Source organism: Mastigoproctus giganteus, chromosome 1 (assembly GCF_048544385.1).
Source record: "Mastigoproctus giganteus isolate SK-2022 chromosome 1, ASM4854438v1, whole genome shotgun sequence".
NCBI classification, from domain to species: Eukaryota; Metazoa; Arthropoda; class Arachnida; order Uropygi; family Thelyphonidae; genus Mastigoproctus; species Mastigoproctus giganteus.
The window spans coordinates 61949092-61970107 of record NC_143575.1 but is presented as its reverse complement, the minus strand read 5'-3'; the positions used below and the strand labels follow the sequence as shown (position 1 = coordinate 61970107).

Here is a 21016-nt window from a genome sequence, read left to right as displayed (position 1 = left end):
ATGCAAAGCCTGCATCGACATTAAGGTGGCCATATCTCCTACTGAGGACCACCTTTGTTCCGTCTTTGGCAGTGATGCATCTGTATCATGGCAGCCAGTGCTATGTTGCCATTTTTGAAAGAAGTCCCCCTGTACAGTTTTGTTTCCGTTGTTGTGTCGTTGTTGTTTCCTTCATCATTTCTGTACCTCACGAGGTTCCTTTGGTATGCTTTTCCCATATCCAGGCCACTCCCATGAGAAGCTACAGGTGAAAACTTGACTGGTTCTAAAGTTTTGCATGCAATATATTAGCAATTCAAAAGAAAGCTATCAGCAGTACTTCCAGAAGTTGCAGAAACATTGTTATCGGTGAATACGATGTCAAAGAGACTACTTCAAAGGAGTATACGTCATCTATCCGGTTAGTTTCATCAGCATCTCCTTAATATTAGTTCATACCCCACACTGTTTGATCATACCTTCATATACTCTCGTGGATAGCAGAATCGATGTAATTACTGTCTTCTCCAAACCGGGTGGAAAAGATCTCAGTTGGAATCCCATGAATGACGCAAGGAATTTTTATCTGTCTTTTTCATTTCATCACAACATCTCAATTTAACTGAGTTAGTCGGTCTAAGGTGAGGGTAGCATAGTTTTTTCTTCAGAAAATAGAAAATCGACCACAGAACACATGCAAGTTACAGGCAGTATACACTGAGCGATATGGCTTTAGTCTTTGATGCTTCTAAAACCCTATTACAACAACATCTCAATGTTAATTCTATAGAACATGCTTTGGATGCACTTAGGAGATGTATTGTTACCCGCCAATCACATCCGCAATCTATCAAGGAGCGTATATGTATTTCGTTTGGGAAAGACTAGAGTTCGAGTCCCATCGATGACGTGATGAATTTTTATGGGACTTTTCAACAGTGGCTGTGTTAGTCGGTCTCATGCGGAATGGCATTGGTTTTTTTTTTTAACTCTGGAAAAATTATAATTTTCTGCACCATAAACAAAGTTATAAATTTAATTAACATTTATTTTATATATATATATATATATATATATATATATATAACTTACATTAGGTGGGTTTTCGTGCTATAAAAAATTTAAAATAATCCTTTGGCTGCATTGCAGTGTCAAAAAATCAAAAATATTTAAATATATATACCTTTGGGAATGACTGCTCAAATAACAGCTTTAATCTAGTTGTAGCTGCACCTTATACAAAGTTGTGCATAGATATTAGTACACGTAGTCGTTCCACTTCGTTTTCTTCTTTGCTGTTCTTTATTTTATTTTTTCTTTAATTTTACCTTTTTAAAGTATCTAGATTTATTTCCTGTTTCGTAGAGGGCGCGCTTTCACGAAATCTCTCTCGTGAAGCCGATTTCCGGCGGTATCGTATGCTCGATAAGTTTAACTTGCTGGTGTAATTTGTATGTTTGTAATTATGTGTTCTTCTTGATATATAGCCTAAATTATCCTCTATAATAAATGATGGATGAAAAACCAGTGCTGTAGTGAGATGGGAAGATAATTAAGGAGGAAGACGTATTTCGTTTACTTATATCTAGTTTTTTTTTTTTTTTATAATTTTTTTTTGCAGAGCGGGGCGTTTGTCTTCAACTGTGGAGGTTGTGTTTGTCATTTTCATTAGTTAACTTGTAAATAAGTGGTTTAGACATGGGAGTTATTCTTTCTCGACTCAGGGTAAGAAATGTATTAATTTATTTTATATTAATCTCCCCTTTTTATTGTATTTATCTGTAAAATAACATATTTTCATATGGCTGGACTTATTTGATTAAAACATTCTTTGCTTCAACGATCATGAGAGGGCATGTGTTCCGAGGTGTACCTTGCACGGAGATACGTGAGAATGGGCATACAGCCCTTGTGAGACACTCGCACAAAATATAAGCCTCCATTTTTAAATGTTAGGTGCATATTCTTTTTATTTACGACAACCAGTAGTGTAGCACTAAAGCAACTAACATTAGGAATATAAAAATTTGTTTATAAATTGATTTACTGATTAAGTTCTCGTAACATGAGGCTTTATACTTGAAGATTACAAATTAAGGAGAAATATATAAATAGCATTAATAGACAGGTTGTCATATTCAAGGAATAAATGTTGCGAACACAATCTCCCAAAGTTAATTAAATCAGTGTTATAATTATTTTATATAATTAACGTAAACTGTTAATAAAAGGTGAAAACATTGTCAAGCCAGGTATTGTATTAATATGCGCAAGTTCGAGGGACGCCTGCATTTATTAAGCTTTTACAGTTCATAATTCCCCTAATGTTATTTATTCCTGTAAATAAGAAAATACTACCTGTGACAGTATGGTGGATTTATTGCGTTTCCATTCATTTAGTTAAGATGAGTTTAATTCCTGTTGCAGACAAATGAATTTTTTTGTAATTCTATCCCCCTACCTACCCCTCTTCTACTTGGAGGGGCTTTGTTAGTCAGTCTCATACTGCAGGTATCCAAGCACTCCTTCCAGAAATTTGAATTTTTCCCTCTATATACGTACAGCCAAGTCTATAATACATACAACTTATCTACTGATGACACCACCATGGGGTTAGTTTCAACAGGAACTTTATTGTTGGTGGCTGGGATCATTTAATTCTTCCTTGCCCTGTGATTTTTTCGTAGTTGAAACCACCCACTTAATTGAGGAATAAAGTAAAGTATAGTGCTTACCATGGTATTTTTTTCCCACCGTTTCAGTATAAAATTCAAGGAATCTGTTGAATACAGTCAGAATGACTCTTGGTAGCATCTTGTGTATGATTCTTATGTGCTTGCCAGTCTAAACAGTGCCATGAATAATGTAATTTTACCTATAAATAAGACATTTATGTAGGATTAATATAACTATATCACCCTTGTTTCAGGTGGATAGATTATAATAAAATTACCACTGTGATGGTACACTTTTTTTTCTTTCTTATTTTTTTTTTAATGAAAACACTAAACATGAATGGTATTTGAACCTATAATACTTACTACACTGCATAACACAAAAACTGGCAAGGCTCTTCACAAAGTGCATTAGAAAAGGTGTGATGCCTAAGCAGTGGAATAATGCAATCATAGTTTTGCTGCATAAGAAAGGAGATAAGTCAGAAATTGGAAATTATAGACCAATTAGCTTGTTATCCCACATCTACAAGTTGTTCACAAGGGTCATTACTAACAGATTAGAAAGAATACTTGATGAGAATCAACTGAAAGAGCAAGCTGGCTTTAGGACAGGATTCTCAACTATGGATCACCTTCACGTAATATCACAGCTAATGGAGAAAGTAAATGAATATAAAACACCATTATGCCTGGCATTTGTGGATTATGAAAAGCCATTTGACTCCCTACAGCATAAGGCAATGTTTTGGGCACTGGAAAGACAAGGCATAGATACCCCATATATTATGATTTTGAAGAAAATATAGAAGAGTGTTACCTCCTTTATTAGACTAGACAAAGACAGTAGGAAATTTAAAATCGAAAAATGAGTTCGACAAGTAGACACAATATCTCCAAAGCTGTTTACTGCTGCCCTTGAGGAAGCTTTCAGAAGATTAGACTGGTCGCAGAAAGGAGTCAATGTGAATGGAGAGTACCTAAACCATTTACGATTTGCAGATGACATTGTGGTCATAAGCCACGATCCCAAAGAATTAGAGGACAGTCTTAATCAGTTATGCAGAGTTAGTAAGGATTTTGGACTAAAGATGAATATGGCTAAAACAAAAGTAATGATGAACAAGTATGCAACAGAAAGGGACATAATGATTGAAGGAGCAGTAATTGAAAAGGTGGAGTCATATACTTATCTGGGACAAGTTATTAGCTTTAATAATGATAAATGGCTGGAAGTCAAGAGAAGAATAAATTTTGGATGGATAGCATTCCTTAAATATAGTCACATACTGAAGAGCAATATCCCAGTTTGTCTGAAACATAAAATAATGAACCAATGTATACTCCCCACCATGACTAATGGAAGTGAAACTTGGGCACTCGCCAAAAGAATGGAAGAGAAGCTGAGAACTACACAGCGAAGAATGGAACGGATTATATTGAGAATCAGACTGTTAGATAAGAAGAGAAACACATGGATTAGGCAGCAAACTCAAGTAAAGGACATTCTTATCAAAACTAAAGAACTAAAATGGTCTTGGGCAGGACACATAGCTTGAAGACATGATGACAGATGGACTAAGAAAATAACAGAATGGTATCCAAGAGGAGCTAGAAGAAAACCTGGAAGACAACAGTGGAGATGGATAGATGAAATTCATGAATTTGTGGGTAGTAAATGGATGGCCATGGCACAAAACAGAAGGAACTGGAAAGTTGCTGGAGAGACCTTCATCCTGCAGTGGATTGAAAATGGATGATGATATGGCAAAGAGAGATTAGAAGTCGGGGTAATCCCTAATAGAGATGCACGACCTTGCTTTGAATTTGAAATCTGAGTATGATTGAAGATACTCAGATTTCAGTAGTTTTTTTTTTTTGTGTGAGAAGTAAGACAAGACTTAGTTTTAGAAGAATTGAAATTAACTAAGATTTCTTTTCCCCATTGGAGAATCACCTGGAGATCATTTAAGGAATTGATGGTCAATATTTGAGAAGTTGGCTGTTTGTGCATGGCAAGGTTTCTCAAACTGGAAAGTTACCTGCAATGTACTGTAAATTTGGTTTTTATTGGACTTGAATTGAATTTGGTTTTTATTTCCATTTTTAAAAATGTCAAATCAAAATAAAAATGCCATCTTTAACCTAGGAATTCTCCACCTCTTTACTGTGAATTTGGTTTCAGTTAGATTGGATGTAAACACAAAACTGGTTAGGAAGATTAGCAGAGGCATATGATGTGAGAAAGCAAGCTTATACAGCATCAGCCAAAACAAAAAAAAAAAAAAAAGTTCTGAGCCTCAATTATGATAATCTGATATAAAACTGTTTTTATTTTCTTTGTTTGAATTACATGGTTTCACATACCATTTATGATTGTACTTGTTTAATTTCTTATTCTGTAAGTAGCCTTCTCTACTTGCAGTATTACCCACTCTTCACTTAGACTTCTGTACTGGTTATGATTGCTACTCTACATCATGTGAAAAAATGATTGAATCTAAATTCCTTATCAATAAGAGGAACTTCTATGGGCTTTTTTTCATATTGTAGCTGAGTTATTCAGCTTTGGGCAAGTGTTGTATATATATATATATATATATATATATATATATATATGTATAGTTTTTCCTGGAAACTGATATTTCACGCAGCAAAAAAGTAGATCCACCATGGAATACACACAATTTATGGACAAGAGCCTGCCAGTTTTTCATTATCTTAATTTAGTTGCCGTGGCACTAATTCTAAATAGTTTGACTTTTGTGTAGGCTCTCTGCTGTGTTAGAGGTTCCATTGATGTATTCCTGTCTCACAATACCTATTAATTAGCATACCTGTTTTCACCATATCTTTCCATGTATTTATCCTTTCACTTTTTTTTTTTTTATTTCATAATAAAATACCGAAGTAGGTGAAATGGCATAGTTTTTGTTACATCTCATATTGAGAACAACTTTACAACAAGTTGCCTCTTATTACTACCTCGAATAAGCAATGCCTTCCGTGGCACCTCCGTAGCCAGGTGGACAGGAGCAGCAGTGCATAGCACACGCTTCTTGATTAGACCGCGGTTCGAGCCCGCGACCACCAAATATGGAGAATGCACAACGGTCAGGGAATAACCACCGCATATCCCCGGAGCAATATGGCCTTAGTTGCTAATGCTCCTAAAAAAAAAAAACTGAACAGCAATGCTTTCCCAGTAGAGAAGACTAATGTTACTTATTCTTGGCGGATGCCTCTACCTAGACTGCACCATTTTGAAGTTTGTTGGACTCTCATCGGTTGGTGACATTGGACATAAATTACTTTGGTTTTGGAAAAGCTGTAAACATAGACTCTCATAAGCATTTTGTGTACCAGTTCGAAAAAAGAAGAAATTGTGGGTACTTATTTTGTAGTAGTAGTTGTGAATGATGCAAGAAAGCAAGCTTATATAGGATCAGCCAAAAAAACTACAAACTTTACCCATTCATACCCTCCAAACATTTGTCTAGTTCTTCTTTGAATTTATTCAAACCATCCAATTCCACAACTGATGGAAACTTATTCCAACAGACAACTACCCACTGGCTGAAGGCAGACTTCCACACATCTGTCCTGCAATTATCCTTGCTCAGCTTGAATTTATATCCCCCCATGTGTGTAGTCTCAGCAAAAGGAAGAATGCCATTAACGTTTTGGCCATTCAAGGCCTTAAACTCCTCAATCAGATCACCCTGCAGTGTACTAGGCTAGTCTCCAGATGCTGCAGTTTGCAGCACTAAAGCCTTTCTAGGTAAGAGCATCACCCTTTTACTTCCTAGACCAATCTTGGCTGACCTTTGCACCTGTTCCAGCAGATCTATATCCTTCCTAAAGTGATGCCTCCAGACCTCACTTTAGGAATGATGGAAGGATGTAGATCTGTTCCAGTAGATCTACATCCTTCCAAGGTGTGGCCTAACCATGGCTTTGTACCGGGGGATAATCACCTCTTTATCCCTGCTAGCAAAGTTTCTATATATCATTGACAAAACCCCATGAACTGTTCTGGCAGCATGTGTGCATTGCTGGGAGAATTTCATATCTAACTGCACAGTTACCCCAGTTCCTTTTCATTTTCCACATACTTGAGTGTAGTACCACACAGTTGATAAGTTACTCTGGATTACTGGTACCCACATGCAGTATTTTGCATTTGTTAATGTTAAACTTCAACCGCCATTTCTCAGCCCATCAACCTAATTTTCCCAGAACTAGTTGTAGTAGCTGACCTTGATTACTGTCGTTAACCACTCTCTTCTAACCTTTGTATCATCTGCAAACTTAGACATGAAGCATAATATACCTTCATCAATATCATTTATAAATATTGAAAACAACAATGGGCCCTGCACTAAACTCTGTGGCTCTCCACTGATAACATTAGTTCACAAAGAGCAGTGCCCATTGATAACTGCTCTCTGTTTTCTTCCACTTAATCATCCCTTTATCTATAGCACTATCTTGCTCTTAATGCCACATTGCTCCAGTTTGTACAGCTGTCTTTTATGTGCAAAAGTATCAAAAGCCTTTCTGAAATCCAAGTACTGTATATAATATCAAAATTATTTTTTGCATCTAGTTCCTTTGTCATTGTATCATAGTAACCTATCAGATTGGTTAGATAAGGCCACCCCGTAACAAGTCTATGCTGTGACTGCAGTATAATTGCATTCCTGTCCAGATGGCCCTGCATTACCTCTTTAACCTAGTGACTCCGACATCCCTTGAATCCAAGGACTCATAATTATGGCAAAGGATTTGCTTACCTTCTTTGCTGCTTCTCTCAATATAATTGGATAGTTTCATTGCAGCCCAGGTGCCTTTTTTATGTTCAGCTTCAACCATTTCTATTCCACTGTCCTTTCAGTTATCACAAAGTCATTTAGCTCCCTGTTAGAATTTGATAACCTTCTAGCATCCCTTCCCCTTATGTGTGATTGTAGATGCAAAATACCTATTCAATTTGTCAGCAACCTGAGCAGAGTCATCAATAGTTAACCCATTGACATCAAGTTGTCCAATGTGATTCAATCTTTTCTACTGTTAATATAAGCATAGAAGTCTTTGCCAGAGACTTCTCATAATCTGCTTAGCTTGCCTAACCTCCTTTTTGATTTGATTGTAGACTAATTTATACATAGCATAGGCTTCTGTATCACCTGATAATTTATATGCATCCCATGCACTTTTCTTCTCTGCCACATGTCTCAATAGTTCATCTGACATCAATTTAGGCATAACAGTATTTCTTTGTTGGTATGAAAAGTCTAGTAGCTTCTATGATTACTTCCCTGAATGCTTCCCATTTAGAATTTGCTGTTGGTAACATCATCAGTTGGTCCCACTGCATAGAATTTAAAAACTGTTTGAGATCACTGTAATCACCAATTACGAAAGCAAAAGCCTTCTTCTTTACCCTTGACAGTAATTATGTCTTTAATTAAATTTCACATTGGTAAACTTTGATTACCGCCATGTAGTGGTTCTTTTACCTGTAGAATCTTAATGCTTGAAGAATCATTGCTGATAACCAGATCAAGAGTATTGCTTCCTCTTATGATTGGTATAGGGTTGGTTAGTTGTAAGAAGGCAAAATAGTGTTTATAATAAGGCAGAGATTTGCTTGGACCAGAGAATTGAGTGGCATCCCCTTGGGGTTTCTGTTCAGGGCAATTTTTTTCTGTTTTTTTTTTTTTTTTTTATTAGTGATATTAATGGTTGTGTTAAAAGTTTGAATATTGTAAAGATACATGAGAAAGGTATATTACAGAAGTACTAAAGTTAAAGATGTCTCTTGAAAGTTTAGTCACCATGCGGTTTCTGGGCAGATGTTTTGCTCCTTATAATTTATAGTTTTCCTTTATATTATTTTGGTATCTGAATCATACCTGGTGTTTAGGGGTTGTTTTAAAATACTAGCTGACATATATATGCATCAGAGTGATGTGCTATGAAGCCTGTGTGTCAAAGTGTTATAAAAATTTTGCTGATGATATCAAGGTGGGAAGGGCTGTTAATAGAAAAAAACAGTGTACATTGTTACAACAGTACCTATTTTATGAATATATTTCTTTTGAGATGGATGTGTTCCTTAGTTAGTGTGCATGGCCATAAGAAAAGAAGTTGTATCTTCAGGAATGTAGAGTATGAGTTGATCCATTGGCATCCCAGAAAATTACAACCATCATTTTCTCAGCAAATGCAACAATACAAGATTTCTCTGCTGATGAATTACTCATAATACACTTCCATTAGGCAGCCTGGCATTTGGCCTCCAGATTGAATAGCAGCAACTGTCTATCATCTGTGGCAATAATTGTGGGGAAAGCACCATTCATTGCATTATTTCACATTGAAATGATTGTTTGTTTGTTCTTGAGTAAGTATTGTGGGTATTCATTATTTTTACTCAAGAACAAATAGGCAATCATTTTGAATAATCTCTGGCTAAAACTGAAAGTCATCTATTTTCTCCTCCGTAACTCTCACTTCAACACAAGCAGTGTTATCCTTGGAATGGCTGGTGCACAGTTTTGGTTGACGTTTCATTCTTGCATAGTTTGTGTGGAATTGAGACAGCTTCACATATTTTTCACGTCAATCAGGCCTTCAGGATGCACTTTTGTATTTTCTGGTAAATACTGATAGGGCTTTCACGCACAGATACAAAAGTCTGATGACGACGTACTGCGCTTGCTTAGAAAATTATGCTGTTTTCACTGTCACACTATTTTGTTAGAGATGTTCTGAGTGGTTCTTCACTGAAATGTCTCTAACAACTTTCTGTGATATGCAAGTGCTGCCATCTTTTGGAAGTCTATCAAACAGTCAGTACACATTATACAAAGGAATGCCATTCATGTTCATAAATACATTTATGAAATGTGAATTAAGATACCTTAATAAACTGAATGCAGCTTGTACCAGTGATTTTCAAAAACCAAATAGTAGTATGCTGATTAACCTTTTCTAATTGCATTTACTTGTAATATACAAGTTGGCCTTTTAAAGTAGTGATTGAGATAGGTGTGCACCTATGATTAGGTATGACCCATTGCTTCACTGCTTTTTTTTTTATATTGTGAAGCATGGCGTGTAACTGGTAGAAAGTTGTATATGACCTCAAACAATGAATAGTATCTGAAAGGATTAGCTTTAAAATGATATTAATACAAAGAAATTCATGCAAACATTAAGTACATTTATTAGGATGGTTACAAGAGAAATGAAGAAGTTGAAACTAAATAACCACCATACCTTTTAATGACAAGGCAACATTTCAAAACTCATCTGAGTAATGTCATCAGGCCTGAAAGGGATAGCAAAGTTAGAATGAAAAATGAAAATTTACAATAAAACACAAATTTCAACTTACAATGTGGGGTATAAATTACAATTAATTAGAGAAATTTTAATACACAAGAAAATAGTGCATTGTATGTTAACCTTCTGTTGCTCACATCCTCACATTTTGCTCACATTTTAACAAGAACGCTTGTATGGCATCTGTGATCCCTTTTTTGTTTTAATTATGAAAAAAATAATTTTTAGCTTTTTTTACTGAATTGAAAATGGTGATGTATTAATTATGATTTGCCAAACCCAATTAAAAGATATTGAATGAAAATAAAGAAGAGAAATCAATAATGATAATAAAGAAAGTTTTATATCATATGTTTTAGAATTTTCCAAGTCATTAATCCCCAGAATGAAATGCAGATGTTTGCATGGCATCTGGCAGATGCAACATGGATATTTGTATTTTGTTGTCAACTGTTTGTGTTTAGCTGGAAAAATCAGTGAGAGAGCCCTATGGAAAGATTAGGCACCTGTCACTGGTGTTTAACAAATGCCTTATAGGAATAGAAGTTGCTTAGAAGGAAGGTAGACACTTTTGCTCATCTGGTGTCTGTTAAATACGAAGGAAAACTTAATGTCTCATAATTTATAGTATATTGAAATGAAAACAGAAAATACTTATAACCAGTTAGAGAATACTGGTATGCAGGAGGATTTGATTTCATTTTTAAATTTAAAAAAAGTGGTGTCCATCAGACACTACTTCCATGTTAACAATGGAAGGTTAATACAGTGCGCTATTTTCAAACAGTGCTCTTTTGTAATGTATCTTTGTAAAGATACATTACAAAAGAGCAGCAACAAAAGTACTGACATTATCTTGTCAGAGTTTAGTTCCTATGTAGTTTCTGGGTTCTCAGTTCCCTCCTTCTAGATTGGGCATCTGTCACTGTCCCAGCTGCTTTTGGGTTGGTTGTAGCCCTCTGCTCTCCAGATAAACTTTTCTGTTAGCAGATCTTTTGCTCCTTATAATGTATAATTTTCCTCTATTCAATTTTGGTATCCAGTTATACCTAGATGTGCTGAAATGTTCACTGACATGTATGTGCATCAAAGTGACATGCTGTGACACGTGTCAAAGTGAAGGGAAGAATCTGATAAAATGATAAAATTTTGAGGTTTCAAATTATGAATGGTTTATTCCATGTACATAAACTAACCTCAAAAAGAAAAAAAAAAAAAAAAAAAAAAAACAAATAAAACTGTATAGGAAGTCTTTACAGCACCATTGACATTAAAAAATGTATTGCTGCAAAAAGCACCAAGTTTGATCGGTTTGCAGATATCGAGCAGTTGTTAATTTCATGCACTTTTCCTCAACACTCATTTATTGACTGCTGAAGAATGGCCACGTGTTTCATAGAACATTTCTTGGGTGTTTACACATACATATCAGTAGCAGTGAATGTCTTAACTTCTTCCCCCACACCCTGCCTTACTTTTTACCATAGTGTTTACCCTGTGTTGGCAGAATTTTCTCTATACTGCACTTATTTTTAGTTACTTTGTTTTAAAACAATTTCTCTTAGCTTATTCTTGTGCACTGAGGTTTTTAACTGCATTCATGAAAACAGTGGTGAAAACTCACCCGTGGTTTGTCTGTCAACCTCTGTCAGGTGTTTTGTTGATAATGCCCATCTGGCTTACCTTTAATTTCAGTACTTTGTAATATATCTTTGTAATTAATGCACTTCTGTAATGTATCATTGTATTAACTCACAATGCACTATTTTTTTTTAAGATAAAAATACCTTTATTCATTCCTAATTTTAATTTACATTCCATATTGTAAATTTAAATTTATTTTGTTTTTTATTATTATAAATTGTAATTTTTCTTTCTAACCTTGTTATACCTCTTTGGCCTGATGACATTACTAAGTTGAGTTTGTCACCTTGTTAAGTGTCCGTATTGTGGTGGTTATTTAGTTCTCTTGTAACCACTTAAGTTTGCTTGTAGTTTAATAGATCTGTCTTTGTATTAATGTTATTTGCTGCATATCATCCACATTTCAATTAATTAGCTTTTAAATTTGTAAATAACTGAACTGCTATGCATTTTCATGATTATTTGGTGCAAATTTCTGTTTTTTTATAATATATTCCTCCCTTTGTGGAGGAATAATAATCATTATTATTATTCCTCCACAAATTATTATTAATTTGCATCATTATCATCACTGATAATGATGCAAATTAAGGATAATTTGCATCATTATCAGTGCAGGAATGTGAACACTGTTTCAATAGAAATCTGATCTAATATAAAAAAAAATTTCATTCTGATAGAGGAAAAAAAAAAGTAATATAATAGCAGTCTAATAGAAAACAGGAATTTTTTTGATTAGATTGTATCTCCCCCTTTAATTTCTTACTTAGAACAATATAGTTTTCTAATGTTTTGGCCAGTATATCTATAATTAGGAAGTTTGGATCAGAATTGCATCAAAAAAAAAATCTGCTTTTTTTAGTGTGAACCCAACCTAAACATAATCAGTGAAGGACATTATGTTCTTGTTTTTCTCTTTATGAGTTATAATCACAATTGTTCTGCTTTGTTTCTAATTCCGGGATGGAATCTAGTGCCCGCAGTTTTCACAGCAGGAACAGAACTCAAGATATATACTATAATTGTAAGTTACCTCATGCAGAAAATATGAAGCTATATTGCACAGATAATTATTTTTATAATTGGGTTGTATGAGGAAATATGAACTGCTTACATTCTTATCCTTGCTAAGCAAAAGTTCTTCCATTCAGTTAAGGATAATTTACAGTGCTTTAATGAGAAACTAATTTCATTTAAAAAAGTATTCAAAGTAAAAATTTAAGGAACTATAATTGGATAATTTCTTCTTTTTTTTTAACCTTTGAGTTTTTAAAATTTGTCAGTAATAGGGTTTGTAGAGAGGTAAAAGCAGGTAGCATGTACGTCGAGGTAAAAGCAGGTAGCATGTTGACTGAAATTAGATAACTTTTATCAGAAGGAAATGATAAAATTGTTGCTTTAGGGGCTGTCAAGGACACTTAGTATGATTATTTTCTGTGGAAGGTTCAAAATTCTTATTTGAATTATTTACTACTCTATATAATTTTAGACTTTAATCTGGTGATTGATATTTAATTTTTTTCTGTATTGGAAAAGTCAGGTTAATAAAAAAAATAAATTTTTAATATCAAGCATAATTCCCATAGGCTTTGATAACATCAGTGACATTGCATTTTCTACAAGTTTTTGGTTTATGCGGACTGGAATCTTGCTCCCCTCCTACTGTCAGTTGCAATTAGTTCTCTGCTTAAGCTAGAGTACCTTGCACTCTTGCTGTCAATTATTCTGAAACATTCTAAACTGTTCTCGATACTACTAGAATTTACACTGGTGTTCAAAGAAAGTGCATCACCTACGAATTTCACATTTTTAACCCTTTTTCGTGATGGTATATGTTACATTAATGGCTAGCATCACAAATAGAAATATAAACAAAAGATATTTATAATAGTTAAGTAAGGCAAAGCTAAGTAATATTTGACAGGTGCTCTCAAAAAATTCCAAAATCAGCATTTGCAACCTTGATACAACAGTTTTGGTAAACACAACAGTTATGGCTGAAATGTTATCAGAAGCCCTCAGTTTGCATCAGTTTATCATTTTAAATGGAAAACAAAATGAAAAGTTCACCAGGTGCAAACCAATATTTAGTTGAACTGCCTCTGGCCCTGATGACAGCAGCACACCGTCAAGGCAAGGCATTGACAAGATCAATTTCTTAAGAAAATCAGCTGATAGTTTGTGGTTCCAAACACGAATTATGACTTCCTGAAGTTCACAAAAGGGCTTTGGTTCCTTTCTGGCAACTGCAGATTCCACACGATGCTAACAGTTCTCTACAGGATTCAGGTCCGGGCTGTATCCTGGCCAGCTAACAGTTGTAATAGACCGTTTTTACAACTGTAACAAATGTAAACACATTACTGTCGAACCTTTAATGCAGAAATGAAGCTAAAGTAACTACAGAAGTGCCTACTTACACTTTTTGCGTGATGACAAGGAGCAGAGTCGTCCTGAAAGATGCAGTTACTTGGCAGGTTGAAATGGTCTCTAATGGTTGGCAGCAATTTTCCTTCCAGTATAACCAGGTATCCATTGGCATTTACGGAATCTTTTATAAACAGAAGGTGACCTACTCCGTGATACGAAATGCACCCCCATATCATTTGGCTGGTAGGGAATTTCACTGTAGACACCATACAGTCTAGATCGGTGTTTCCCAACCTTTTTTTTTACCATGCCCCACCTAAGTCTTTCTAAAATTCTGATGCTCCCTATGTAACGTTGGGAAACACCGATATACATATTTTTTATATTCAAAAATTGAATTATTCCCTAAATGAAGCCTAATTACAACTTGTTCAGGACACAAGACTTAGGTTTTAGGAAGAAATCATTAGGAAATTATTAAGAAAAAAACAGTAAGTAAATTTTAAAAACATATAATAGACAACTAAAATTCAAGTACAAAATAATTTATATGAAAGATTTTTCTATAATATTTTAATTTTTAGTAATTATTATTTAATTGTTTAATAATTTCAACATTACATGTGAAGTCACTTCTAGATGAGTGCACTAAATTTAGTGAGACCCTTGTGCTTGATGCTTCCCGCAGAGAGATTTTATATTGGGCTCCAATTTAGTCAGCTTCAGTCTCAAGTCTCCCCGTTTTGTGATATCCAGTCGATTTCTTTTCTTTAGTAACAAATCATTAATGGCACTAAATGCACATTCTGCTAAATATGAAGATGGAAACGGTAACAATAGCTCTCTTGCAAAGTTGGTTGAATTTGGGTATTTAATTTCTGTTTCATCACAAAGCTATGCCATCACTCCTTTTATATTGAATAAAGTTTTAACTGACTCATCATTTTGCATTTCTGAGAGTTCTTCTTGGTACTGCATTGATACATCAGACAAATCCACTAACATTGGTTGCATCATCCAGGTTGGAAAATCAATTTGTTTTAAATCAGAAAACCTTTCTTTTAAATCAGCGGACAGAATTTTCAGATGATCGACAATAACAAGTACAGCGGTATCAGTCACTTCACATTTTTGCATCAGCGAAACTGTTCCAAATTTTTGTTACAAATATATTTTTGACATAATTCAATAAATGTAATGAAACCAAATATCTTCGCTTTTGCGAAGATATTTGGTTTCATTCGATGGTAAATGTTTAACGGTCGATGGTAAATGTTTTACCATCGACCGTTAACAGATGCTTCATTTTAGGTTTGTCACTTAAAAAGTCACTAATAGTATCGAATAGTTCCATAAATCTTTTCAAGCAGTTCCCTTTCGAGAGCCACCTTACTTCAGTGTGAAGTAAAAGTCTCACATGGTCTGCATTTTGTTCTTCACAAAAAAGCTTGAAGAGACGCTCACATTTGGTATTAGCTTTAATAGCATTGACACACTTTATAACTGATTTTAGTACTTCATTAAGAACAGGCGAAATATTTTTAGCTACCAAGTTTTCCCTATGAATAACACAATGCACAAGAAGCATTTCTGGATTCTCATCTTTCATCAATTTTAAGCAGCCATTTTTCTTGCCCATCATATTAGGAGCACCATCTGCAGCACAAGATGTTATATTTTTCATTGGTATATTATTGTCATCTAAGTAATTTTTTAGCTTATTATATATATCTTTGGAGGTAGTGGTGCTCTCTAATGATTTTTACAGAATAACATTTCTTCAGCAAAATTACCTTTATCAATATATCTTACATAAGTTATCAGTATGGCTTCACTGTCTCTCAAAGTTGATTCATCCATTTGCACTGAGAATTTTCTTGTTTTCAGCTTTTCCAACAAGTTGTATTTCAATATCTTCACTCATTTCATCTATTCTTCTGCTAACAGTATTGTTATTGAGTGGCATAGCTTTCATGTCTTTGTCATCTTTTTCCAGAACTGTTTTAAGAAATGCCGATATTGATGGTTTGATTAAATTCTCTCCTTTTGTTATGATTTTTCCCAGATTTAGCAATGAGTAAAGAAATTTCATAACTAGCCTCAAGAGTACGATTGACAGTTGCAGTATGAGCAATAAACAGAGACTTTAATGTTGCTCTTTTTTTTTTTTTTTTTCAAAATTCTTCTTTAAAGTTTTAAAGTAATTTAAATCTAAATTTACACAAGCATATTATGTTTCACCTTCAAATGTGCCTCAAGACGACATTGATTCGTTGGTCAAGCATTGTTGGCATAAAAGACAAAAAGGTGACCTTTGATCGTGGACAGTGGGTATGAAACCAAATTTTAAGTATTCCTCTGAATACTGACGAACTTTTTTTTTACGCACTACTCATTTTACTGTGCAACTGAAAGAAATAAATATAAGATAAATCAAACACTAAAAATAAACTATGCATTAAAGTTAATTTTATTTTAATATATCAAAATGAAATATTAATATGCTTTTTGAATGAATAAATAAATCAAATTACTGAATTCGGCCTGTTAAATCTGTGGTCTCTGTGAACAAGCAGATAAGTATAATTTGTCAAAAATGAGATAAGTTTTTTCCATTTTTTTCCCAGCTCATGTATTAATGATCTTGGTAAAACACCACCCACCATTCCCAACACGCTCCATTCAATGCCTTTTGTGGTCTTCTGTCAAAAGGATGTTAGAAGGATTTTGACGAATATTGACGCTAAGAAAGCTCCAGGTCCCGATGGTATTTCTCCACTTGTTCTCAAAACCTGTGCTCCTGATCTTACTCCTATTCTTTGCCGACTTTTTTCACTTTCTTATTCCAAAGGTGTTTTTCCTTCTGCTTGGAAATTTGCTCATATCCAGCCAGTTCCTAAAAAGGGTGACAAATCCCTCTCATCCAATTATCGTCCCATTGCAATTACTTCTACTCTTTCTAAAGTAATGGAGAAATCAATTAACCGCCAACTCTTAAACTACCTAGAAACCTTCCGTCTGATCAACGATCGCCAGTATGGATTCCGTCAGTGTCGATCCACTGGTGATATTCTGGCTTATGTTACCCATTTATGGACTAATTCAATGGAAAGGTTTGGTGAAACACAAGTAGTTGCACTTGACATCTCAAAGTCTTTTGATCGTGTTTGGCATAAAGGTCTTCTAAACAAGCTTCCATCTTATGGTTTGCCAACTGTTTTTAGTAATTGGTTATCCAGTTTTCTCTCTGATCGCTCACTGAGGGTGATGGTAGATGGCTCTCTGTCTTCTAACTTCTCCACTAATGCCAGTGTCCCCCAAGGTTCAGTTCTTTCCCCCACTCTTTCCCTCTTGTATATCAATGACCTTCTTCCATTGACTGGAAATCCTATCCATAGTTTTGCCGATGATAGCACATTGCATTCAACTTTCCATTTTGAGAAACCTTGTCCTGCTCAATCAGCTTCAACTTCTCGAAAATCTGCTACCAATTCCTTAAATGCCGATCTTCAGGTAATTCTACAGTGGGGCAAAGACAACTTAGTTGATTTCAACCCTTCTAAAACTCAGTCTTGTCTTATATCTCGCAAAAAGGATTCTTCTGCTCCTATGCTTATCTTTAGTGACACTCCGATTTCTAGGAAAAATGATATATCACTTTTGGGGATTACCCTGACTTCTAATCTCTCTTGGCACAAGCACATTACAAATATTGCTTCCTCTGCATCTAAAAAACTTGGTTTTCTCTTTCGCTCTTGGCGTTACTTTTCTTCCAAACAGTTGCTCACTCTGTATAAATCCGCCCTGCCATGGAATATGGTTCCCACATCTGGGGTGGTGCCCCCAAAACCTCTCTCAGGCTTCTTGATTTCATTCAGAAGAGGGCAGTTAGGTTAATTAATGATTCATCTCTAACAGAGTCTCTCCATTCGCTTTCTCATAGACGTACTGTTTCTGCTGCATGCCTCTTCTACAGATACTTCCATGGGCACTGTTCTTCTGAATTGGCTTCTATAATTCCCGTTCTCTCTTTCAAAACAGTCCGAACACGTGCCGCCACCAGCCAACATCCATTTACTGTCCAACTTCAAACCCACAGAACCAACTTTTCATCTTCCTCATTTATTCATTCAACTGCCGTTTTCTGGAACAACCTTCCTTCATACGTATTTTCTGAAAATTACAATCTACAGAAGTTCAAGTCCAATGTCAACAAATATCTTCTTTCATCTTCTCAACCTCCAACCCAAGCACGGTACTAAGTACTATAGGTTCTAATACCTCTCGTGTTTGGGGTTCACATAAAAAAAAAAAAAAAAGTGCACTATAATAAAGTATTTATTATTTACTATTATGTGACATGCAGATATCTTCGTTATTGTAGTTTTAGCGTGAGTAATAAATATTTGTATATTCGAATATATGCGTGTTTACATGAGTGTGTGAAGTTTATTTTTCCTCTCCTGCAAATTCGAGTGTTTGGACTTATTTGCTTATTTGCTAAGACCGCAGAAATATACATATACAACAAATACATACCATTGTGTATCACGGTTCTTCATTAATAATAATTCTGTGCGCAGACAAAGTAATTTTTTATTTTAATCTGAGATCGCCAAACCTATCCAAATATACAGTCACGACGCCCAAACGAGCGTTTTTATGAAGGAATTACCTATTTCATATAACATGCAGAGTTTGCGGTAGGCTACAGTAGACAACCACTTTGCTTGCAATCGTCCAATACAGTACGTACTATTCGTTCACTAGGCATAGTAAGCAATACTCTCCGAGCAAATTGTAGTTGATATTACTCCAAACTTTCAAGTGCGGCTCTGTAGAAAGTACAACATTTAACGAATGCTTATTTCAAATTGAGATACCAACAATTCTTCTTTTGTACAAGTTAAATCATAGTAGGCGGTTGTTTTAAACTCTAGACAAGCGATTTTTGAATTGCCCCCCTGAACAATCAAATTTCCCCCATGTGGGGTGTGGACCCAAGTTGGGAAACACCGGTCTAGATGGTATTCTTCACCATGTCTATGGCAAATTGTTTGTCTTCCATCAGAACCATGCAGGTTGAATTTCTTCTCATCCAAGAAAATAACTGACTTCCACTGCTCAGGGTCCATTTGACATGCTTTTTACTCCAAATTAATCAGGCCTTTTTTAATTTTTTGTGTGAGGAGGGGCTTCTTAGGATGACAAGCTACAATTCCATTTTTGAAGAGGCATATTCTGACTGTTACTACACTTGCTACCACTCCTGTATGTTCTTCCCATTTTCTTTTCAGCTAAGACCAAGAAGCTTTACGGTTTTTAAGGCATATTTGCTTCAAAATGCGGTCCTGTTTTGGCTTAGAGACTTGTTTGCATCCAGGTCCTTTTTTCCTATTAGCAGAACCAGTATTCTTGAGTTTGGAAAGAAATCTACTCACTGTCGACTGATTACAAGACATGCTATAAACAGTATGATGCGAAGAACATCCTTCCTCATGGAAAGCAATAATAGTGCTCTTTCTTTGTGGCGCTAACTGCACGTAACTCGCCATCTTGACACATGCAAGGAATGACTGCAACTCTTGTAGAGCATACTTATACAGCTGAAAGTAACAGCTGATGTTGGCGCCTCCATAGCCAGGTGGGCAGGAGCAGCAGTGCATAGCACATGCTTCTTGATTAGACCGGGATTCGAGCCAGTGACCACCAAATACGGAGGATGCGGAAAGGTCAGGGAATGACCACCACATATCCCCAGAGCAATATAACCTTAGTTGCTAATGCTTCTAAAAACCAAAATAACTAACTAACAGCTGATGCAATATTACATCATCACCTACGCATGTCAATCTTATCTGATGCAATCTGTAAGAAATATTGCCATATACTTACGTCATTCGGACGACAATTACAATTTTAGGGGATGATGCACTTTTATTGAACAGAAGTGTAGATCTGGGCTGTGGACTGGAAGTGGAAAGTTCACCACATTATTCTCCTAAAACTGCTGTTACACTGACTGTGCTTTGTGATGGAATTATTATGTTGATAAAAATGTGCCCCCCTCCACCTCTAAAGAATTGCCATAGTGCAGGTGAGGAAGAATTGTTCAGAATGTAACAGTAGACAACATCATTCATGGTTTCATCAATGACCACTAATGGATTATGTCCAAACCACTTAAAACCTATAACATCACAGTACCACCACGAACTTCATTGTTAGTATAATACAGCCTGGGTGAGATCATGCTTTGAATATATGCCACAGTCAGGTGAGTCAGTGATTGGACTATATAGCATGATTCATGACCCCACATCACATTCTGTCATTGCTATAATGCTTTAGCTTAGACTCCTGCATCAGGTCGGGTACCCGTGCGTTACCTACAATGCAGGTTGGTTCTCAGCTAATTTTGTGGTTTGCAGGTTGGGTGTGGTGCCGGTTTTATAAATAATTCATTGCCATATGACATTGAAAGACTGGAATTAAAAGGTTCAATATAAAGAAAACAGTGGAAGGAAGACGATTTATTAAAATTATATCACAGTGAAACTTCCAAAACCAATTTCTGACAATGGTTTTTAATCGTTGAAGTGGTGGGAAATTTTTTTACCCCAAATCTTGCAGCTGTGGCTCATTTGAAGTTTAACATTGACAAATGCAAGGTGCTGCATATAGGGAGCAGTAATTCCAGATTAACATATCAAATGTATGGTACTACACTCAGAATAGTGGAAAATGAAAAGTAACGGGATAATTGTGCAGTCAGATATGAAGTTCTCCGAGCAGATAAGGTTAATGAGATACAGAAACTTTGCTAGCAGGGATAAGGAGGTGATTATCCCTTTGTACAAGACCATGGTTAGGCCACATCTTGAGACCTGTATAATAAGGATGTAGATCTGCTGGAACATGTGCAGAGGAGGGCATCCAGATTGGTGAAGGGAACATTGCAGCATCTCGAGACCAGGCACCTGTTAGGAGGTCTG

At 35.5% G+C, this 21016-nt stretch overlaps 1 protein-coding gene across 2 annotated transcripts in view; it reads left to right on the top strand.

Moving 5' to 3' along the window:
- The first annotated feature begins 1381 nt into the window (after positions 1–1381).
- The window catches only part of Lnpk (zinc-ribbon metal-binding protein lunapark), a 206312-nt gene continuing 186677 nt past the window's right edge, over positions 1382–21016 (top strand). For both annotated transcript variants that reach the window (XM_090380315.1, XM_090380310.1), the window contains exon 1: positions 1382–1704. In XM_090380315.1, the coding sequence (XP_090236441.1) occupies positions 1678–1704 (27 nt within the window). In that variant the 5' untranslated portion in view covers positions 1382–1677. The remainder of the gene's footprint in view (positions 1705–21016) is intronic.